This window comes from Lithobates pipiens, unplaced genomic scaffold (assembly GCF_037356315.1).
Source record: "Lithobates pipiens isolate NorthernLeopardFrog02 unplaced genomic scaffold, aLitPip1_a1.2 Scaffold_1, whole genome shotgun sequence".
Taxonomy (NCBI): Eukaryota; Metazoa; Chordata; class Amphibia; order Anura; family Ranidae; genus Lithobates; species Lithobates pipiens.
In genome coordinates this window covers 226,513,274-226,537,968 of record NW_027507685.1, presented here as the reverse complement: position 1 = coordinate 226,537,968, position 24,695 = coordinate 226,513,274, and the positions used below count along the sequence as shown (strand labels likewise).

Genomic DNA, 24,695 nt, shown 5'->3' with positions numbered 1-24,695 from the left:
CATGTTATACGCTGATTAGGGATGAGCTTCGAGTCAAACTCATGTTCAACTCGAACATTGCCTGTTCGCCGGTTCACCGAACAGCGAACAATTTGGGGTTTTCGCTGCAAATTCGAAAAGCAGTGGATTACCCTGTACAAGTCTATGTGAGAAATCTAAAGTGCTAATTTTAAAGGCTTATATGCAAGTTATTGTCATAAATAAGTGTTCCCCTTAATATCCATACCAGACCTGAAGAGCCTGGTGATTGAATTTTGGGGGAACCCCACGCCTTTTTTTTTTTTTTTTTTTACAATGACTTTTAAAGACTGTTCTCTATATTAAGGGGAGCTGACAATTCATTATAGCAGCGAGTGCTTTTAAATGACTTTTTTTCCTGCAGAAATGACACTTTGTGCAGGGACAGTTCTAAGCACAGGAAACATGCGCCCCTTCACAGGCATACTATACAGTTACGAAATTTAAAGGAATATTACACTTTTATTGTTTCACTTTAAGCACTATTAAAATCAGTGCTCCCGAAAAAAACTGACGTTTTTAAATCTTTTTCTTGCATTGATACATGTCCCCTGGGGCAGGATCCGGGTCCCCAAACTCTTTTTTAGGACAGTAACTTACATATTAGCCTTTAAAATTAGCACTTTTGATTTTGAACGTCCCATAGGGTTCTAAAGTTCACACAAAGTTTAGGTCTGTTCACAGGTTCTTCTGCGATCCGAACCGGGGAGGGGGGGGGGGGTTGGGGTTCAGCTAATCTTTAATGCTGATATACGGTATGTATTTTTTGTTCTTGGGTTTAGGTAAACCTTATGACATGTGGGGTCTTTCACATGATCCTGATAGACATTGGAACCTACCCAGTAGACAGTAGGTTGCTCAGAGTTCAACCACATGAGCCACGTGTTACCAAATTTGTTCTTGTTCCTCCACAGTACAGTCATAAGAAGAATTCCTTTTATACTGCTGAATATAAACACAAGTTTTATTTCCTCTTTATTATAATATTTTAATATATTTTATTTTTTTCTCACAGCATTTTTAAACAAGCAAGATGAAGGTTCTTATCCCATGCTTTATTTTATCCCTTCTCGTACCACTGAGCATTACAGCTGCAGGTAAGAAAATAACATGGATCTGTTTTATATTAATTATATTCATGTACAATAAGTTCATTATACATCATAACTTAGATCATCAAACTACATCAATGTGTTATAATTACTACTCATAGTAACATAGAAGTCTGACAGCAGAAAAAGACCAAGTAGTCCATCTAATCTAGTCAGCCATATATATATATATATATATATATATATATATATATATATATATATATATATATATATATATATATATATATATATATATATATATATATATATATATATTAATATATATTAATATATAATATTATGTGTGTGTGTGCAAATACTGATGTGTTTTTCAAATGTTGATGTGTGCAGCAATCCTTTAAACTTTCCATATGTTATTTATAATAATAATAAAAATATATACATATACATATATATATATATATATATATATATATATATATATATATATATATATATATATATATATATATATATATATATATATATATATATATATATATATTGAAAGGATTGCTGCACACAACATTTATTCAAACCTAAAAATAGAACACATCAACATTTGAAAAACACATCTCAGTATTTACATATGCATTCATAAATACCTGGAATCAAATAGGTGACCATCCACAGTTGTATCTACACAGCTGTCTCTTCAGTCAAAAGCAGTGAAATGACTGGAAGCTTGATACAATCCCAGGCATTACTTTCCAGGCATCTTAATAACAACAGCCTAATATAAAAAAATTAAAAAAGAAAAAAATTGCGCTAGGTGTGAAATAAACAATACATAAATGAATAAATAAATAAGCACTATAACCCTGATATAGGGCACAAAGAAAAATAGACAAAAAAGTGTAGCGCTAGGTAATAAACGAATTAAACTAAACTAACTAATTATTAGTTTATTACCCAGCACTGCACTTTTTGTCTATTTAATATAACAAAATGATGATGACGACAATATAATCAATTTCCACCAATTTATCCATATCATATGTATCAACATTTGTTATAAAATCCTCATAGATAAACTACACATGAATAATTCATCCTAAATAGGTAAAAAGAGATTAATTTGGTATAGTATTTTTAGAACAAATGTTAGTACATATGGTTTGGATACGTTGTTTTTTTTTTTATTTGAATAAATGTTTTGTGCAGTAATCCTTTGAACATTTCTTGTATATATGACTTGTGGGATGGTCTGATTGCATTGCACATTGAAGCCACCGATGTGATGTTCACCCCACCTGCTTTGGATATATATATTATAATAAAATTTGTTTTTGTTATATTTTTTTTTTTTAGTATAGATCTATGTTTGTCCCAAATATGTTTGAACTGTTGACTGACTCACCACCTTTACTGAAAGTCTATTCCAAGCATGAATTGCTCTTTCAAAGAATGAGATTGGAAGGCTCCAGAACAGTGCATCTCAACCCACTAGTGCCGTGACCCCTTGATAACAACTAACAGTAAAATTATTTTCATAGCGTGGGTTGTCAGCACCCAAGGCAAAACAAGTAATTTGCACTCCTAACCCACGGACAATTAGTGCTCCCTGAGTGCCTTTTCACTTGTACCGTATTAAAACCCCTTATGGTACAATATTAGGGTCTCTCTCTCTCTCTCTCCCAATTTGGGATCAGTGGCAGTGCTGATGAGCCAACTTAGGTGCTCTTGACCAAGGTCATCTGCTGATCTGAGAACTAGTGGGGACTTTTAATGGCAACATTAAACACACAGGTAGTGTTGTGTATCCAGCTCTGTGGTGTCTCGCAGCAGTGACACCTATGCTGAAATCAGGAGATAGGGTCTCCTCCAGCCCCTCCCATTTCACATTCCTCACAAGTCAGCTGACCTCTAGTCTCTGTCCCTCAGCCATGCTGTGAACTGAATGGGCAGCTGCTAAGAGGCTGAGTGGGGTGGCCGCGGGCTCCAGGAACAGCCCAGCTGGGCGGCCACGAAAAGGCTGGGAGAGCGGATGTGGGCTTCAGGAACAGCCCAGGATTCGGTGACCCCCTGGAAAATCATCATTCGACCCCCGGGTTGAGAACATCAATTTACAACCCCCTCCCTAGTGTTAAACAATTCACTCATTGCCGCACTGATTTACTACTGCTGTATGAAAGATAATCTCACAATCAGTGAAGGTGTTTCCACTTCTGCCCATGAACTTTTTACTGTCTCATCAAAATACAAGTAAATAAATAAACAGTAGAAGGATCTTACTATTAGGAACAGATAGAATGTTGAGCTAGAATCTGCAGAAAAGGCAACTTTTAAATGTTAGTTCGGAATTAAAAAAAATTGAGATAATACTATAGCTTAAAGAAAATCCAATTAAATGATTGAATGTTTCAATGTTGCTTTTTCTGTGCTTTTTATTTTTGTCTAATTTTAATTTTATTTTTTAACTGCTTGACCCATCCAACTTCTCTTTATATTATGCCAAATTAAAGGTGTACTGAAGGATATATGTTTATATTGTATCTTGTTTGCAGTGCATAGAAGCACATTATGATATTATCTTGCAAGAGGAAGCTTTTAATTTATTTTTATTTTGTGTCATGGAGTTTACTACCGCTGTCAATTGACCCTAAGTAATATGCATACCAGAAGGAATATTTGTAGCAGCAGGGCAGCAGCGATGTGGCTGATTTTCAATGGGTTAGCATATAAACTCTTCATTTGTAGGTAACCTGTTTTGTAAAATTGGCCCTGTGTTGAGAGTCATTTTGAGGAAAAAAATCTGAATTGGCTTAAAAAAGACTTTAACAATACAGCACTATGGATGACCATGTCCAGATTGATTTTTTTTTTTTTCCATCACAATTTTGTGTTTTTCATAGAGGAAGATGGCTTTTGCTTGGATTTGTACATACTCTGGTCTTCACGGGCCCCCCTCCTTGTGCTATGATTCTCACCCCTACCCCAACTTCTCACAAAGTAGAAATAAAATTGGCACTGTTTAGCGCTCCTCTTACCGTAAAGATGGTAAAAACCCTTGTGTTTTTTTCACCTTAAAGCATCCTATGCATTAAGGTGAAAAAACTTCTGACACTGACCAGCCCTCCCCCTGATTTACTCACCCCAGCCCTTCAATCCCTTGGTGGAGATGCGCTCTTCCTCTCTGCCTGGGGTTCTGGGCTCTTGATTGGATAGATTGATAACAGCGCAGCCATTGGCTCGAGCTGCTGTCAATCAAATCCAATGATGTGGGGGGCGGAACGAGTCCCGAATTTTGTGTCTATAGATGCAAATGCTGGACTCAGGAGAGCGCTTCTCCTAGAGGGTTTACCGATGCGAGGAGGAACCGCAAGTGCCACTGGTGGACCCCAGAAGAAGAGGATCGGGCCACACTGTGCAAAACAAACTTCACAGTGGAGGTAAGAATGAAATGTTTGTTGTTTAGAAAAAAAAAAAAAAGGTTTAGTGTCACTTTAACTACGGGTACTGTAGCTGTGGCTGGTTTCCGTGTCCTCTGTGGCTGACTGGCTCCCGCGTCCTCTGTGGCTGGCTCCTGTGGCTGGCTGGCTGGCACACTGCTGTGGCTGACAGGCTCCCTGGTGTGAGTGGGTCACCGTGGGTGGTTGGCTGGGACCCTGGCCATGCAGTGGCTGGCTGGTGTGTCCTCTCCTCTTCCACCATTCTGGGCAATGTTTTCCGAGGTGAGGGAGGGACTTGGAGGGAGGCGGCGACCTTTGCCCTATCCGGAATGGTAGAACTAGAAGGTTTGCAGCAGGCCCAGTGCATGGTGGCTCGCGGCGCAACACATAATGATGTTGCGTGCGTATGTGGGGGTCCTCTGTGTCCATTTGAGAGTCTATGTTAGAAGGTCTATGTTAGAAATAGCCCCTTTCCATGCAGCCTCGCCAGTGTCCCCTCCATGCAGCCTTGCCAGCATAGCACCCAACTTTCCTGATTTCGAGGGGATGTCCCTGATTTGGCACAATGTCTCTCTGGCACTTTTTATCTATCAAAAATTGTTTTCAAGCGCTAAATCTTTCATCTGATTTCTAAATGGCTGCATTTGTAAATGACAAAAGCTAGTATAAAGGAATAGTAGTGGTAAAAAAAAAGCACTTGTGGGTTTAACCAATTTCAATTTTTTTGGTACAATTCTCTTATAAGGGGGTGTGGCAATGGGATGTGTCCTGTGCCTGCATACTGTTGCTGATAGGTGTCTCTCATTCCCTTCTCAAAAAGTTGGGAGGTATGTGCCAGTGTCCCCTCCATGCAGCCTGGTCAGTGTGTGTGAAGGGGGGGGGGGGGTTGTTAGATAGGGGAGCCACCAGATCACAGAGCTGGGATCTCCCTTTTACCCAGCGACCGCTGTCATCGATGTCCCGCCTCCTTCGTCGCATCATCTCGGCATTGGACCAGTCTGATGTCTATCAAAAGAACCAGTGCAGGAGTCGGGACATATAATGACAGTGGTCACTGGGTAAAAAGGGTGATCCCTGCTCTATGTGATCCAGCAGCGCTCGCCCTCTCCCTTACCCTCCGAGGCAGCGCTGTGGCCTGGGCTGTCCTGAAAAGATTGTTGCAGGGGGCCCGTGGCCACACATTTTTTGTCCCCAGGCCTCGGACTGGTTCCAGCAGGTGGTGCTGGCAGGCCCCTTTCAGCGGCCAGGCCCTCGTACCACGGCCGAATGGACTGATCAGTCAGTCTGCCCCTGGCGGTAAAACTCCCTTTTTATAGAGCAACACATATAGCTGAAACCACACCACCTTGCCTGGTCCTTAAAAGAGAGGTCTGGGTTTGGGCTTTTTTTGCCGCGTACACACGAGCGGACTTTTGAACATCCAAAGTCCGACGGAATGATTCCGTCAGACTATTCGATCGTGTGTGGGCTGCAACGGACTTTTGATTCGCCAAAGTCTGACGGACTTTAGAATATGGAACATGCTTCAAATTTTTCCGACGGAACTCCGCTGGACCCGGTCCCTCCGAAAAATTCACTTGTGTGTATGCTATTCCGACGGACTAAAACCGACGCTAGGGCAGCTATTGGCTACTGGCTATGAACTTCCTTATTCGAGTCCAGTCGTACGTCATCACGTTCAAATCCGTCGGAGTTTAGTGTGATTGTGTGTGGCCAAGTCCGCTCAGTCGAAAAGTCCGTCAGAACTCTGTCGGAACTCCGGCAGAACTCCGGCAGAACTCCTTCGGAAGTCTGTCGGACATAAGTTCTCTCGTGTGTACGGGGCTTTTCAGTTTTATACTTACCTAGGTGGATGCTGCATCTGCCCCCCCGGGATCTCTTCACTGAGAACCGACCGATCGAACATGGCTCGGTTTTCTCACCCCCCCAAGAGGAGAGCTGCTGCCTGTCAGTCAGCAGCTCTCCTGCTCTGCTCCTCCACACTCATTGGAGCGATGAGCTGTGGAGGGGCGGGGAGTGGCTGTCTCAGTGGCTGGCTGAGAGGATGAGACGGTGACAGATGATCAGTCCAGGCACCTGGCAGGTCCAGACTCCCAGAGCCGGGATGACGTGGTGCCTGGACTGATCTGTGTGATGTCAGCAGAGAGAGGATCTCAGTCCACTCTCTGCTGAAAATGGGTCACCGGATTGCAAAACGAATTTGCACTCCTGTGACCAACAGGAGAAGCCCAGCCTCAGGCTGGACTTCTCCTTTTAACCACTTGCTGCATTAGCAATTTCTAATTTGTTCAGATACAAGTTAAAAATCAGCATTTTTTGCTAGAAAATTTTCTTAGAACCACAAAACATTATATATTTTCTGAAAGCAAAGGCTCTGGAAAATAAAATCTGATGCTGCAATTTTTTTATCTCACACAATATTTGGACAGCCACTTATCAAATGCAAATTTTCAAGAAAAAATACATTAAGTGATTTGTATTTTACCATTTTTATTTTTTATTTTTGGTAAAATCTACACGATGATGTTACATCAAGTAAATAGATACCAAACATGTTAACATTTAAAACTGCACACACCTGTAAAATGGGAACAGACTGCAGTGCCTAAAATTATCGATAGAGGATGAAAAGCCTTTACAGTTTATCAGTTTAGACCTCTATGACCTCTGGTGTTAAAATTATTGCTTTCACTCTGACATTCGTGACAATGCCTCATGTGTGGTACAACTGGGTACTTTTCTCCCTCCCTCTGTGGCAAATGAAGCCAGAAGCTACAAGGATTCCATCACGTCCAGTTCTGGTTCTGCTTTTACTTAGCTGGTAGTGGCCAAGAAAGCAGCCAATCAAACCAGCCTGTGTTTGATCAGCTGCCTTCGAGGGCAGAGGAGGGATTAGGAGTCTAATAGACCCTCAATCTTGCGATAAAGAGTACCTGCCACTGCCCAAGGTACCACAATGATTGTTTTATCTCTTGTGATAGCAATATATTTGAATAAAAAATAAATAAATGTAAAACGTGTTAGACAGCAATAATTTGTTTGCCAGAGCTCAAATTTTAAAGTGTTACTAAACCCAGGACTAGGGATGAGCTTCGAGTTCAACTCAAGTTCGACTCGAACATTGCCTGTTCGGCGAACAGTGAACAATTTTGGGTGTTGCCGGCAAATTCGAAAAGCCACAGAACACCCTGTACAAGTTTATGGGAGAAATCTAAAGTGCTAATTTTCCTGCCCCAGGGGACATGTATCAATGCAAAAAAGTTGTAAAAACTGCAGTTTTTTGGGAGCAGTGATTTTAATAATGCTTAAAGTGAAACAATAAAAGTGCAATATTCCTTTAAATTCTGTACCTGGGGAGCGTCTACAGTATGCCTGTAAAGGGGCGCATGTTTCCCGTGTTTAGAACTGTCCCTGCACAAAGTGTAATTTCTGCAGGAAAAAAAGTCATTTAAAATCACTGGCGGCTATAATGAATTGTCGGCTCCCCGTAATACAGAGAACAGTCATTGATAAAAGAAAAAAAAAAAAGTGTGGGGTTCCCACAAATTCAATTACCAGGCCCTTCAGGTCTGGTATGGATTTTAAGGGGAACTCCACGCCAATTTTTTTTTTTTTTAAATGGTGTGGAGTTCCTCCTAAAAATCCATACCAGACCCTTTATCCGAGCACGCAACCTGGCAGGCTGCAGGAAAAGAGGGGGGGATGAGAGCGCCCCCCCTCCTGAACCATACCAGGCCACATGCCCTCAACATTAGGAGGATGCTTTGGGTGTCTGTGACCCCTCAAAGCACCTTGTCCCCATGTTGATGAGGACAAGGACCTCATCCCCACAACCCTGGCTGGTGGTTGTGGAGGTCTGTGGACGGGGGGGGGGGGCTTATCAGAATCTGGAAGCCCCCTTTAACAAGGGAACCCCCAGATCCCAGCCACCCCATTTGAAATGGTAAGGGGGTACAAAAGTACCCCTACCATTTCACAAAGAAAGTGTAAAAGAATGTTAAAGACACATAAACACACACCGTTGAAAGTCCTTTATTAATTAATTAATTACACTTTCTTTGTGAAATGGTAGGGGTACAATGTACCCATTACCATTTCAAACAGGGGGGGGGCGGATCTGGGGGTCCCCTTGTTAAAAGGGCCTTCCAGATTCTGATAAGCCCCCCGCCCACAGACCCCCACAACCACCAGCCAGGTCAACATGGGGACAAGGTGCTTTGAGAGGTCACAGACCCCCAAAGCATCCTCCTAATGTTGAGGGCATGTGGCCTGGTACAGTTCAGGAGGGGGGTGCTCTCTCGTCCCCCCCCTTTTCCTGCGGCCTGCCAGGTTGCGTGCTCGGATAAAGGGTCTGGTATGGATTTTTAGGGGGAACTCCACGCCATTTAAAAAAAAAAAAAAAAATTTGACGCGGGGTTCTCCTTAATATCCATACCAGACCTGAAGGGCCTGGTAATTGAATTTGGGGGAACCCCACGCTTTTTTTTTTTTTTTATCAATGACTTTCAATGACTGTTCTCTGTAGTACGGGGAGCCGACAATTCATTATAGCCGCCAGTGATTTTAAATGAATTTTTTTCCTGCAGAAATTATACTTTGTGCAGGGACAGTTCTAAGCACGGGAAACATGCACCCCTTCACAGGCATACTATAGACACCCCCCCCCCCACCCCCCAGGTACGAAATTTAAAGGAATATTACACTTTTTTATTATTTCACTTTAAGCATTATTAAAATCACTGCTCCCAAAAAAACGGTAGTTTTTAAAACTTTTTTTGCATTGATACATGTCCCCTGGGGCAGGAGCCAGGTCCCCAAACATTTTTTGGACAATAACTTATATATTAGCCTTTAAAATTAACACTTTGGATTTTGAACGTTCGAGTCATAGACTTTAATAGGGTTCTAAAGTTCACACGAAGTTTAGGTCTGTTCGCAGGTTCTGGTGCGAACCGAACAGGGGGGTGTTTGGCTCATTCTTACCCAGGACTCTGCATTCACCATATCTGCTCTCCTTCAGTACACAGAACACAGAAATGCAATAATTTTAGTAAATATAAACGGCTAAATACCTTTTCTCATCAGCAGTATATAGCAGTCTTGTGACTTCTATTAGTGTCTGGTTAAAGCTTGGAGGAGATTTAATTCTGCTTTGACTGTCCTATCAGGCTGCAGGACCCCTGACCCTCTGTCTACACAGTGTTGATTGGCCCTGTACTGATCACATGCACTCTCCCAAGAAAAAAAAACAATTCTCTAGCAATACACATCAAACTGAGCATGTGCAGCTTGTTCGCTAGCCTCTGTACTATCAGGAGATGGATTGGGGACAGTGAAAGAAGGGGAGTTTCAGAGAAGACAGGATCAAACAGCCTTTCTACACAATGAGGAGGATTAACCCCTTAGGTTCCACAGTGAGTATAATAAGCATGCTTTACTGTGTATATACAGACTGATTTTACTGTTGTGGGTTTAGTAACACTTTAAGTGTAAACTGGTAACCCGTAAAGGCTTTTAAAGCGTCATCTATGGACAATTTTAGGTACTGAAGTTTGTCACCCTTTCACAGATGATTTTTTTATTTTTTTATTTTAAATGTTGACATGTTTGATATCTGTTTACTCAATGCAACATCATCGTTTATATTTTAAAAAAGTGGATGTTATATTAAAGAGGTGTTGCCTTTAAAAAAATAAATAAAATAAAAGTCAGCAGCTACAAATACTGCAGCTGCTGACTTTTAAAAATCGGACACTTACCTGTCCCAGGGTCCAGCGATGCTGGAGATTGAAGCCCCACTCATCTCCACCTCCGACTGGCGGCACTAGCATTGTTACTGTGGGCTCCCAACTCTGGCTTTGCAGCCGGGTACCCACTGCGCATGTGCGAGCGTTGCCACGTGCCGTGATTGGCCACGCAATCATCTGGGACCTGTCACGTGTCACAGATGATTGACAGGACGGAGGGGGTAGAGCTGAGCCCTTCCTGCGCCGAGGAGAAGTGATGTCACAAGCCCAGGCACTGAAGGAGGTGGACTATGAGTGACCCCCTAGCAACAGCCATTTAGAGGCGAGTAAAAAAACTGAAAAAAAAAATTTTTTTAGGAATATTCATGACTTTCTTTTGGGTGCAACTTTACTTTAAGTTTGTGTGAAACTTATATACAGTGCCTTGCGAAAGTATTCGGCCCCCTTGAACTTTTCAACCTTTTGCCACATTTCAGGCTTCAAACATCAAGATATAAAATTTTTAAATAAGCAGAGCACAATTTTGGGACTTTAAATGAAGCGAGCATCAAAGACCATCATCTGCTCTACGTGACAGATCATATTCACTTTTTTATGGCCCACTTTTTGGCTATAGGCTCCCTTCTGGGATTTTCATTCACACCTCACACATGCACATTTTCACTTTGGAGGTGCCTGTGGTGGGTGTTATCGCCCATGCTGGCCTTTGTGGTGACCTGGAGTTTTGCTCTGCGATGTTGTGGCGATCCTCGATGCTAATCTGCTGGTGTGTGGGTGCAGACATTTACTCCATGATTTTTCTCCTGATGAGCGGTTGTCGTGCCGTGAAACGCGTCGAGCCTTTATCGTTTTTTAATTTCTACATTAATCATGGAATAATAAGACATAATTTGATTTTATGTGTATTCAATATAATTTACTATCACTCTGTGTACTTTATGCATTAATTGTCATTGCTGCTTTTTTCAAATGTTAAGATCTATCGGATTGTGATACATTTTTATACATTGTATGTCTATTTAAGATCCACCTTATAGAGGTTTGATGCCCAAAATGTTTGTTAGAGGCTTGATGCCCAAAATGTTTTATGGTGGATTATGGATTATGAAATATGAATAAATGTCATTTTCTAGTCGCTTGACCAACTTTTTTACTTGCTGTGTGCTTCATCTAAAGTCCCACCCTCTTTCCTTTTTTTCCCCCCTCCCCCCATTTTTAATATAAAATTTTTATTTTTTGTGAAGAATCACCAACAAGTGGGACACAATTGTGAAGTGGAACGAAATCTATTGGATTTTTGAAACTTTTTTAACTAATAAAAAAATGAAAAGTGGGGCGTGCAAAATTATTCGGCCCCCTTGCGTTAATTCTTCCTTGCAAAACAGCTCGAGCTCAGTGAGGTTGGATGGAGAGCGTTTGTGAACAGCAGTTTTCAGCTCTTTCCACAGATTCTCAATTGGATTCAGGTCTGGACTTTGACTTGGCCATTCTAACACCTGGATACGTTTATTTGTGAACCATTCCTTTGTAGATTTCACTGTATCTTTGGGATCATTGTCTTGTTGGAAGATAAATCTCCATCCCAGTTTCAGGTCTTTCGCAGACTCCAACAGGTTTTCATCCAGAATGGTCCTGTATTTGGCTGCATCCATCTTCCCCTCAATTTTAACCATCTTCCCTGTCCCTGCTGAAGAAAAGCAGGCCCAAACCATGATGCTGCCACCACCATGTTTGACAGTGGGGATGGTGTGTTGAGGGTGATGAGCTGTGTTGCTTTTACGCCAAACATATCGTTTTGCATTGTGGGCAAAAAGTTTGATTTTGGTTTCATCTGACCAGAGCACCTTCTTCCACATGTTTGGTGTGTCTCCCAAGTGGCTTGTGGCAAACTTTAGACAAGACTTTTTATGGATATCTTTGAGAAATGGCTTTCTTCTTGCCACTCTTCCATAAAGGCCAGATTTGTGCAGTGTACGACTGATTGTTGTCCTATGGACAGACTCTCCCACCTCAGCTGTAGTTCTCTGCAGTTCATCCAGAGTGATCATGGGCCTCTTGGCTGCATCTCTGATCAGTCTTCTCCTTGTCTGAGCTGAAAGTTTAGAGGGACGGCCAGGTCTTGGTAGATTTGCAGTGGTCTGATACTCCTTCCATTTCAAAATGATCGCTTGCACTGTGCTCCTTGGGATGTTTTAAACTTGGGAAATCTTTTTGTATCCAAATCCAGCTTTAAACTTCTCCACAACAGAATTACGGACCTGCCTGGTGTGTTCCTTGGTCTTCATGATGCTCTCTGCGCTTTCAGCAGAACCCTGAGACTATCACAGAGCAGGTGCATTAATGCAGAGACTTGATTACACACAGGTGGATTCTATTTATTACCATCAGTCATTTAGGACAACATTGGATCATTCATAGATCCTCGCTGAACTTCTGGAGTGAGTTTGCTGCACTGAAAGTAAAGGGGCCGAATAATTTTGCACGCACCACTTTTCAGTTTTTTATTTGCTAAAAAAGTTTAAAATATCCAATAGATTTCGTTCCACTTCACAATTGTGTCCCACTTGTTGGTGATTCTTCACAAAAAATTAAAATTTTATATCTTTATGTTTGAAGCCTGAAATGTGGCAAAAGGTTGAAAAGTTCAAGGGGGCCGAATACTTTCGCAAGGCACTGTATATTTTCCTGAAAATGTGCGTTTTTTTTTTATGTGATATAAAAAATTGCAACAATGACCATGGACTCTGATTTCAGAAAATGTATAACGTTTGGTGGATAATAAAGATGTCTGTTCCCATCTGAAAACACAGTATTCCTTTTGGATAACCAAAGCAAATTTATACAGGCTGGAGAAAAAAAAAAAGTAACACTTGAAGAAAAAGCTGCTTTTTTGGGGGGGTGGAGGGGGGTTGGGGCATCAAGTACGCTTGACGGAGCCCAGTGTTTTTTTGTTTTTGTTTTTTACGGTGGCCCTGTTCTCATCACTAAATCAACTCAAACTTTCAAAGTGTAAGGTAAGTTGCTGCTTGTGAGACTTTTCGTAGTACTGGAATTTTTTTTTGTTAGGTTTTCTCTGTGTGAGAGACATACTTGGATATATACATGATAGCTTCATATTTTTTTCCCAGGCTCTGTCACAATGACATGTATGCAGAATGTCTATTTATCAAATGGAGAAATACAGACTGTCTGGGGCTCCCTGGAAATGGAAGACATTGAGATAGGAGCATTCCACAACGATACACGAACAATTGAATTCAAGCAAAGCTGGTCGAAAGCAAACTTTAGTTTATTTGACTGGAAGTTTATTGATATTTTTTTAAGACGTTATATTGATAATACCCAAAAACTTTTGAGAAAAATCAATGAGGAGCTTGGAATTGAAGGTGAGAGATTGTAACAGTATTGGGAGCACTAATTTTCTTCTTTAGCAGAAGTCACATGATTAACCAGTTACCACCCGCTCACAATAGGTATATTGTGATTGGCCAGCACAGTCATCTGCAGCTCTTCTCTCCCCTCACTTCTGTGTCTCAGTGGCTTTTCTGGGTAACCGGTAGCCATTGGTTCCCGCTGCTGTCAATCAAAGCCAGTGAGCGAAGAGCCAGAGAGCGAGCATGCACAAGTGCCCCCATGGGAAATGGCTTCCCATGGGGGCACTGGACAAAGAGGGGCCAGGGGCACTGGCAGGGGACCCGGAAAGAGGAAGATCAGGGCCCCTCCTGTGCAATTCCATTGCACAAAGCAGTTAAGTATAGAAATATTATTTAATTTTTTTGTAATTTTTTCTTTTATAATCACTTTAAGCATTTTTTCTCCAGCAAGCGTGCCAGATATGGGGTCAAAATGTATAAGCTCTTTGAGAGGGACACAGGCTATACATACTAATTTAGAATTTATGAGGGAAAAGACAGTCAAGTGGAGCTTCCCAAATGCCCAGGGAAGAAAGATAGTGTGGGAATGGTTGACAAATGACCATTTGTACTTAAATATTTTACACACACATAACACTTTTTAGACATTTGTTCCTTCGAAAAAATTGGCTGCTGTGGCACCATGCTGCTGTGCCACATGTTCTCAGGTCCTTTCACAGAGAATGAGGGAGCCCATGCACCATAAGATTGCGGAGGCATGAGAAGCAGAGTCCTCGGGTCACTGAGGATTACAGTATCAGGAACTGCCTCCTCCCAGCCATGTACTACTCCCAGGGGTTCTAGGGACAAAAAACCCTCTCTTAAGGTTTGATGTATGTCTTCCTATGCTTCAATGCCTCCAAAACTGCCAGAATCCTCCTCTTGTGTATTCTGTGGTGTCGCAAGAATGATGTCTGACACAAGTTGGCACATGTCAACTTTTCCTGTCTAAGGGGAGACAGAAGGTTAGTGCCATTATTGCACACCACCATTCCTGGCTCCAGCTGGCATAAAGTGAACCACCACTGGGCTTGCCCCTGCAGAGCTGAAATAATCTCCGGCTCCAGTGCAGCACCTATCCCCTAGACAGACCAGCTAAATGCACTGCATGGCATATTTTAGCTTGACTCATTAAATAGCCCCTTAAACAATTAGGGGGTACTGGTGTTTCATTGAACAATTCACCAGAAGACATGGAGAAGGAGGAGGGGGTAAAGCTGAAAAATCTCACATCACCAGCTGTATGGAGACATGGTGGCAAAACAAGCTGTAGCACTGAGCCCTATTTTCATGTACCTGGTAGAAAGAGCCTGATATGCAGAAGAAGGCGTATCTTATACCTCTGACACGGACCCCCTGATAGAGCAGACAGGTGATGCAGGAGTGCAGAGTTGCACGAATGCCGGTAGTCGTGCTAGCTGCTGGGCTTCCAGTTGAGTGGTATACCAGATGACAGCGGATGTCCCGAGGACTGGAATAAGCTAGTACTTGGATGTAGTCGGCAGAGGAGCAGGTCCCAATGGCTGACAGATGCTTGCAGCTAGATAGCTCCGTATGGACTGGAACATAACCAGAGTCAGACAAGCCGACCTGGTGTAATCAGATAAGGTACAAATGCGGAGACTGGAGAATGGTCAAGGTACAAGCCGGAGTCGGTGCAGGCAGAGAGCAGGAGTAGTCAGAGCCAGCTGGGTAGGTAACTGGAATCAGATGCAAATAAACAGGGTACAGGACAATCAAGGAAATACTGACCCAGTTTAAATAGCCCATTTAGCGCCCTCATCTGTCACAGGTTGCGCCACGCACAATAATGCAACGATGCGCATATCTATCAGCACTGCACTAACACATCCTTTCTAAGACAAGTTTGGGGAACTGAAGTTAGCCTGCAGGAACCCTCTCGTCTTCTGGCAAGCCTTTCCTGATACCTGTCCTGCATCTTTCCAAGTTACAAGCAGAGTTACCCAGTGTGCTGTGAACAAAATATATCATCCCTGACCATGCTTTCTGGACCATGTGTCAGCAGTAACATGGACCTTGTGGCTGATTGCCTTGTCCAATGATGCCACAACATTGCCTTCCACGTGATGGTACAGAGCTGGAGTGGACTTGTGGTACAGTGCATTCTACAAAATCATAGAAGAAGATAGAATCCACTAGACAGAAAGGCAGGAGTTGTAAAGCCAGCAGCTTTGACAAGCTTGAATTTAGACAATGGGCATGTGGGTGGCAGTGACTGTATTTTTGCTGCAGCAGCCGGGGCAGAGAAATTTGCCTCCTATAATCTACAGCTGCTGGCAGACATGCTGCAAGGACATGTGACACCCTTCACTATGTCATCATCCCTGTCAGTGGAGGCTGTTGAGAGGTCATGAGATATAGCGAGGGGTGGACTTGAAAGCTGAGGAGTGAGGAGGAGCAGAATTGTGTCCCTTTTGTGTGGCTTTCAGATGCTCTTGAAAATGCGCTGTGGAGGGAGGTAAATGTTTTGTCTAGCACATGGTACCCAAATGGCTGGTGCTTTTGACATGCCTGATCTGCTTGAGGCTAAGCTTGCAAATTGCAACAGTGCAATCGGCTGCACATGTGCCAAAAAAGACCCAGACAGCTGAGCTGTGGGAAGTGGGCTCTACAATGTGATGCAATAGGGTGGCTGTTCTCTACTCTTCCATGATGGCTGCCTCATTGGGGTTATGCCTCACCCTCACATTCCTCCCCTGCTCTATCCAGTACCCAAGTCATGTCAGTGACCTCATCTCATCATCATCCCCTCCATTCTCATCATCAGTGGAGCCAACTTGGCAATACGCTGCAGCGGGGGGGAACATGACTGTCATTGGAAACCCGGGAAGCAGACAGACGGCGGTTCTGAGATGCCTATTTCAGGCAAGGAAAGTGATTGCCCTAAGATGGTTGTCGGTGTCGCCTCCGTCCGGCAGAGAATGGATAAATAGCATGAATGTGGTAATTCTTAAAGAGAAAGCGTCATATATAAAACAAGGGACTTTAACCACCTTCAGACCGGACCATTTTGCTGGTAAATGACCAGAGGTCTTTTTACAATTTGGCACTGCGCTGCTTTAACTGGTAATTGCGCGGTCATGCAATGTTGTACCCAAACAAAATTTGCGTCCTTTTCTTCCCACAAATAGAGCTTTCTTTTGATGGTATTTGATTGCCTCTGCGATTTTTATTTTTTGCGATATAAACGTAAAAAGACCGCAAATTTTGAAAAAAAAATGATATTTTCTACTTTTTGTTATTAGAAAAATCCAATAAACTCAATTTTAGTCATACATTTAGGCCAAAATGTATTCAGCCACATGTCTTTGGTAAAAAAAAAGTCAATAATTGTATATTTATTGGTTTGCGCAAAAGTTGTCACATCTACAAACTAAGGTACGTTTTCTGGAATTTACGCAGCTTTTAGTTTACGACTGCCTATCTCATTTCTTGAGGTGCTAAAATGGCAGGGCAGTACAAAACCCCCCCAAATGACCCCATTTTGGAAAGTAGACACCCTAAGGAAATTGATAAGTGGCATGTTGAGCCCATTGAATATTTTATTTTTTTGCCTCAAGCGATTGAATAATGACAAAAAAAATATTTTTTTTTTTTTTTTTACACAAAGTTGTCACTAAATGATATATTGCTCACACATGCTATGGGCATATGTGAAATGACACCCCAAAATAAATTCTGCTGCTTCTCCTGAGTACGGGGATACCACATATGTGAGACTTTTTGGGAGACTAGCCGCGTACGGGGCCCCGAAAACCAAGCACCACCTTCATTCCTTCTAAGGGCGTAAATTTTTGATTTCACTTCTCACTACCTATTACAGTTTTGAAGGCCATAAAATGCCAAGATGGCACAAAACCCCCACAAATGACCCCATTTTAGAAAGTAGACACCCCAAGCTATTTGCTGAGAGGCATTTTGAGTCCATGGAATATTTTATATTTTGCCACAAGTTGCGGGAAAATTACAAACTTTAATTTTTTTTTATTTTTTTTCACAAAGTTGTCACTAAATGATATATTGCTCACACATGCTATGGGCATATGTGAAATGACACCCCAAAATAAATTCTGCTGCTTCTCCTGAGTACGGGGATACCACATATGTGGGACTTTTTGGGAGCCTAGCCACGTACGGGGCCCCGAAAACCAAGAACCGCCTTCAGGTTTTCTAAGGGCGTAAATATCTGACTTCACTCCTCACTACCTATTACAGTTTTGAAGGCCATAAAATGCCAAGATGGCACAAAACCCCCACAAATGACCCCATTTTAGAAAGTAGACACCCCAAGCTATTTGCTGAGAGGCATGTTGAGTCCATGGAATATTTTATATTTTGCCACAAGTTGCGGGAAAATTACAAACTTTTTTTTTTTTTTTTTTCACAAAGTTGTCACTAAATGATATATTGCTCACGCATGCCATGGGCATATGTGAAATGACACCCCAAAATAAATTCTGCTGCTTCTCCTGAGTACGGAGATACCACATATGTGGGACTTTTTGGGAGCCTAGCCGCATACGGGGCCCCGAAAACCAAGCACCGCCTTCAGGCTTTCTAAGGGTGTTACAGTTTTGAAGGGCATAAAATGCCAAGATGGCACAAACCCCCCCCCCCAAATTACCCCATTTTGGAAAGTAGACACCCCTAAATTTAGGGGTAAACTAGTGAGACTAGGTAATAAATGGCGGGTGCCCTGAAACTATAAAAAAAAGAACTAACCAACCAGTGTCACCTGTAACAGTTATATGGTGATCACTGGTGAAAGGGTTAACTAGGGGGCAATCAGGGGGCTTTATGCGGTAGTATATGGGGGTCCCTGGCGCTATAAAAAGCTGCGGCGAACCTAAATACCTACCTGCCTAACTAGCGTCACCTGTGACACTAATACAGCGATCAGAAAAACGATCGCTTATTAGGCTGGGTTCACACTGGAGCGATGTGGGAACGCCACGAATGCGCGGCGGGTTCCCGCATCACATGCCTCCCGGCGGCAGTTCACACTGCCCTATGCGAACTGCTGGGAGTGTCAGTGAAATGTTAATGACACCCCCAGATCAGTTCGCATATCGCAGTGCGATCTGCAAACTCGGATCGCATGGTGTGAACACCCATGCGATCCGATTCTGCTGCGGGCCAAAAAAAGGGTCCCGTGCAAATTTGCGGCGGGTGCGGCGGGTGCGGCGGGTGCGACACGAATTCAGCCATACTATCTGTATGGCTGAACTCGAATCGCACAGAGATCGGATGTGATTTGCACTGCAGTGCGGTGCGAATCACATCCGTTCTCATAAACCGCTGCAATGTGAACCCAGCCTTAGTGACACTGGCGAGGGGGGGTGATCACGGGGTTAAACCTTTATTGGGGGGGTTAGGGGGGCACATTAGAACTAAAGGGGGCTAACCCTAACTGCCCTAACAGTTATTACAGTCACAAATGACACCAATGCAAAAAAAAAAAAAAAGCAATTGGTGTCACTGTGACTGGGGGGGCAGGGGTAATTGGGGGGTGATCGGGGGGTAAAGGGGGGGTGTGAGTGTGCCTGGCATGTTCTACTGTGTAGTGTAGTGCTTGTGCAACTCACCGATGCTCTCTCCTCGGTGCCGGAACGAAGAATACCGACACGGAGGAGAGAATACATCACTTCCTCTCCTGTGTTTACATTACAGGAGAGGAAGTGATGTCACGGGACATTTTCATTCGTCGGGAGCGATCGCGAGGGGGTGGCCATGAATGAATGGCCGTCCCCTCGTCCGGGATCGCTCCCGAACGAATACCGACCACCGCGGGCACCGGGCGGGGGCCCGATCGGGCCCCCGACCGGCGGGCAGGCAAGGACGTACATGTAAGCCCTTATGCCTGCCCGTGCCATTCTGTCGACGTACATCGTCGTGTGGCGGTCGGCAAGTGGTTAAAGAAATATGACAAGATGTGGAAACCTTGGTGGGAAGCCAGAGGGAATGATATGTGAATAATAGTGTGGAAAAATATCCTAACGATGAAAAGTAAGGAATACTAATTAAAGTAAGAGGGCAAATGAAGAGGATGGAAGTGTGCGAGAATGAGGATGAGAGGAAAGTGTGATAGAGTAGGAATCTAGATTAAATGGAACATCATATAGGATGGCCCCCATGGTACCAATCCCCTCTTAGGCCACTCAACATATGAATGATTTTTTTGTTGTTGTTATATACTTATCTGATAAGGCAATGGGAGGGAGGGGGGCTGAGGGGATGTTTGATTTTGATGTATTTTGTAACCAAAACAAAATATCTTAATAAAGAAATAAAGTTTAAAAAAAATGTTTGTTTATCAGTGTTCTCCCCTCTCTGTAGGCTCATATTTCTACCTGCCTAAACCTCAGACCCAACATCAGAATCAAGTAATGCCTGTGCATTTTCAAGGTGAAAGTGGATGATGCTGTGTTTAAATAACTCAGCTGACTCCTCCATGTATTATGCTGGGGCTATGGCCGGAGATGTGGACAAGGAGGCAGAATAAACCACTCTGCCAGCTGTGGTGGACTGTGCAATAGTCTCTGCTTGGGTGATAGAGGATGAGGGTGGTTTAGTAAGTCAGTCCACCACCTCCTCTGCATGCTGTGGCTGGATCGCATGGACATTACTAAACAGAGGAAATGGTGCCCGTCTGAGGACTGACCTTGTTGGCCTCCCAGACATGATGGTAGAGAGGCTTATTACTGAAATGTAATGATGATGCGGAAATGTGTACGTGGCTGCACTTTTAATCAATGGAAAGTGGTGTTTGGTGCACTCGAGAACTCACTACAAAGACACACTCTACTGACACACTATAATATACTGCAGTTAAAGTGCACTAACGCTCTTCAATATACTGCAGTAAAAGTGCATTCATGCAATTCAATATACTGCAGTAAAAGTGCATTAACTTCTTGAGATCCGCGCTCTAGCCGAATGATGGCTACAGCGCGGACCTGCTTTTTCCTGGGACTACGTCTATGAGACTCGCCTGAGTCACACAGTGCCACCTACCAGTGCCAACAATCTGCCTCGCACACACAGTGCTGCACCTCAGTGCCACATATCTGTGCCCATCAGTGTCATGTACCAGTGCCCAGCAGTGCCCATCAGTGACGCCCATCAGTGCCCAGCAGTGCCACCTATCAGTGCCACCTATTAGTGCCACCTATCAGTGCCCATCAGTCCCATCTATCAGTGGTACCTATCAGTGCCCATCCGTGCCACCCATCCATGACACCCATCAATGCCACCCATTCATGCCACCCATCAGTGCCATCTTATCTGTGCCCATCTTTGCCCATCAGTGTGGCCTTATCTGTACCCATCAGTACTGCCTTATTTGTGCTTATCGGTGCCACCTTATCTGTGCCTATTAGTGCCGCCTTAACTTTGCCTATCAATGCCCACCAGCGCTGCCTATCAGTGCCCACTAGCGCCGCCTATCAGTGCCCACCAGCGCCGCCTCATTTGGGTACAGTGTTGTATGGCCACGCAATTTTAATTCAAAGTGCATCAGCGCTGAAAGCTGAAAATTGGTCTGGGCAGGAGGGGGGTTTAAGTGCCCAGTAAGCAAGTGGTTAAAGTGGTTGTAAACCCACAAAATCCCTCCTGCTAGACAAAGGCATAATGAGCTAGTATGTATGCATAGCATAGAAATCAATACATGATGTGAGCCCTAATGCGTCTAGGCTCACATCATGTATTGATTTCTATCTCCATATATGCTTTATAATATATGGTCTTTATACTATATTATAAATCACATATGGAGATAGAAATCAATACATGATGTGAGCCACATCATGTATTAATTTCTATCTCCATATGTGAATTTTATCATTATTTCTTTCATGTCTCTGGTCTTTATACTATATGTATTTTTCAATAAATGTTAAATATTTTTTGTACTCCCAATGTTTGTTGTGCCTTTAAAGTCCGACCACAGGTTTTCTTTGAATTCCTTTTTTTTTTTTCAATATACTGCAGTAAACGCGCACTTCAATATATTGCAGTAAACGTGCACCAATGCATGTCAATATACTGCAGTAAATGTGCACTAAGGCCCTTCAATACACTGATGTAAACATGTACTAGTGTTCATTTAGTTGACTAAAATATTTTGGTTGACTAAATTAACCACTTGAGAATGAATGAATGACTTTGTATAGCGCTGAAAATGGGAACTGAATCGCCTCAAGGAGCTTGGTCCGTCCTGTGTTGCCCTGCTTCTTAGAAGAGGTGTGTCTTGATTTTTTTTTCTGAAGGCCCAATGGTTTTCTTCCATGCGGATGTTTGTGGGTAGAGCGTTCCATAGCCGTGGTCCTAGGACTTCAAATCTTCATTCTCCCTTTGATTTGTAACAGGACTTGGGGATGAGGAGGCGGTTTTAGTTGATCGGAGATTGCGATTGGGTGTGTAGTGTTTTATTTTCTTGCATAGGTATTGAGGGGCGTTTCCTTGTGTGCAATTGTGGGTGAGGTAGAGGGTCTTGAATGTGATCCTATCCTTTACCGTTAGCCAATGTAGGGTCTTCAGGGATGGGGCGATGGATTCTCAGGGTTTTTTTCCCCGTAACTATTCTTGCTACCATGTTTTGGACGGCTTGTAGGCGTGCCATCTAGTATTAGGTATGTAGAGGGAGTTTGCGTAGTCGAGTCGCGAATTGATGATTGCACCAACTACTACTGCTTTCTCCTCTTCTGGAATGAAGGGGATGAGTCTATGTAGCAGGCGAAGAAGATGGTGGAATCCGCTGACTACTGATCCTATTTGTGCATCCATAGTCATCTCTGAGTCGAAGATGACTCCGAGACTTTTGGCTTTGGTGCTTGGGGAGATGGTCTGTCCAAGGATGATGGGTGGTGTCCATGGGGACTTAAGGACCGGGCCTATTTTTCAAACTAGTTGTTTACAATTTAAAATCATTTCTTTTTTGCTATAAAATTACTTAGAACCTCCAGACATTGTATATATATTTTTTTTCTAACACCCTAGGGAATAAAATGGCCATCATTCCAATACTTTTTGTTACACTGTATTTGGGCAGCGGCCTTACAATCGCACTTTTTTGGGAAAAAATACACTTTTTTGAATTAAAAAATAAGACAACAGTTAGCCCATTTTTTATTTTGAAAGATGATGTTATGCCGAGTAAACTGATACCCAACATGTCACGCTTCAAAGTTGAACCCGCTCGTGGAATGGCGACAAACGCTTACCCTTAATCTCCATATGCAATGTTTACATTTTTTTACAGGTTGCATGTTTTGAGTTACAGAGGAGGTCTAGGGCTAGAATTATTGCTCTCACTCTACCGCGGCAATACCTCACATGTGTAGTTTGAACACTGTTTTAATATGCAGGCACTACTCACATATGTGTTCGCTTCTGCATGTGAGCTCGGCGGGATGGGGCGCGTTCAAATTGTATTTATTTTTTCTTATTTATATTACCTTTTTATTTTTGCACTGTTCTTTTAAAAAGAAAAAATGTCCCTTTAAGAACTATGGTTGGAAGTGACGTTTTGACTTTGTTTCCATCCTGCAATGGTATGGAGATGGGTGGGGGTCATCTTCCCTTCACTTAGCTCCATACCACAGAGGGGAGCGGACGTAATTGCCTCCACTGCTGCCAGCAGTTCCGGTATGCGGCGGAGGGCATCGGAGCACGGTGGGAGAGTGGACCCTCTCCTGCCGCTGATAAAAGTGATCTCTCAATGAATCCCCCAAAGAGATCACTTTTGTCTGAAAACAGAACATTTGCTAAAGAGGAGTATACTGGGGTTATAGCAGCTAGCTGCTGCCATAACAACGATATTCCTCTTCAGAGTGCAGATGTATAATGACAGCGGGCTTCCGTATGTGGTTAATACTATTTTAGTTGACTAAAATATGACTAAAACTAAATAGAATTTATATCACAACGGCTAAATCTGTGTCTGTAGTGCATGTTCAAACCTTAATACCAAAAATAATAACATGTTATGAGATTTTTACTCCAGGAGTATATAATGTTTGGCAGTTTTAAAGAAATAATGCATTAAAATGTAACTAAACCCATTTGATTTTAGTTAACTAAAATGTACTGGAGATTTTAGTCTACTAAAACTCGACTAAAACTAAAACAACTCAGATGGCTAAAATGTGACTAAAACTAAAATTACATTTTAGTCAAAAGATTATAACTAAAACTAAATCAAAGTCTGATGTCAATATACTGCAGTAAATGCTCACTAACGCAATTCAAAACACTGCAGTAAAAAAATCACTAATGCACTTAATTATATTGCCATAAAAGTGCACTAACACATTTCAATATACTGCCATAAAAGTACTCAGACGCACTTCAATATATTGCAGTAAACATGACCAAACACACTTTAATATACAATATGCTGTTCTCGGCGGCTTTCGGCTGCCGAAAAGCCGCTGAGAAGGGCCGAAGGCGGCTGAAAGATGCCCACAGGATCACAATCGGCAGGGGATCAGCGTATAACACGCACCCAAATTTTCCCCTGATTTTAAGATGCCAAGAGCTACCAAGCGCCACCGAGATACAGGACATCTGGCTCTGTATCTCAGCGGTGCCATTTTTAAAAGGTAAAGCTGAAAATGAAAGTGACAAGGCTACAAATGACACTGACAAGGGTGCAATGATGGACAAGGCTGCAGATGGACACTGATAAGGCTGCATTGATGGGCAAATTTTTTTTTTTTAATATATTCTATTCCTTTATTTTCTAGTCTATTTTACTTTATTTTTGAACTTTGATTAGAAAACAAATAAACTAAACTAATTCCGAAAACAAATTAAATGAATTTAGCTAAACTAATTTATGTAAATCGAAATGAAACAAAATACATTTTTTTCCTTCTGCACATGTCTACTAGGAAATTTAACCACACACATCAGGTGCGACTGCATAGCTGTCTGCATATGGTGATGGTGTTAAGTTTACACCAGTATATCACAGAACTCATGGACTTTTAATTGATTTTATATATTCAT

At 42.6% G+C, this 24,695-nt stretch overlaps 1 protein-coding gene across 1 annotated transcript in view; it reads left to right on the top strand.

Annotated features, from left to right (window-relative positions):
- The first annotated feature begins 974 nt into the window (after positions 1 to 974).
- The window catches only part of LOC143988944 (T-cell surface glycoprotein CD1a-like), a 58,644-nt gene continuing 34,923 nt past the window's right edge, over positions 975 to 24,695 (top strand). The window contains exons 1-2 of the mRNA XM_077488892.1: positions 975 to 1,115; positions 13,380 to 13,637. Coding sequence (XP_077345018.1) covers positions 1,052 to 1,115; positions 13,380 to 13,637 — 322 coding nt within the window. The 5' untranslated portion in view covers positions 975 to 1,051. The remainder of the gene's footprint in view (positions 1,116 to 13,379; positions 13,638 to 24,695) is intronic.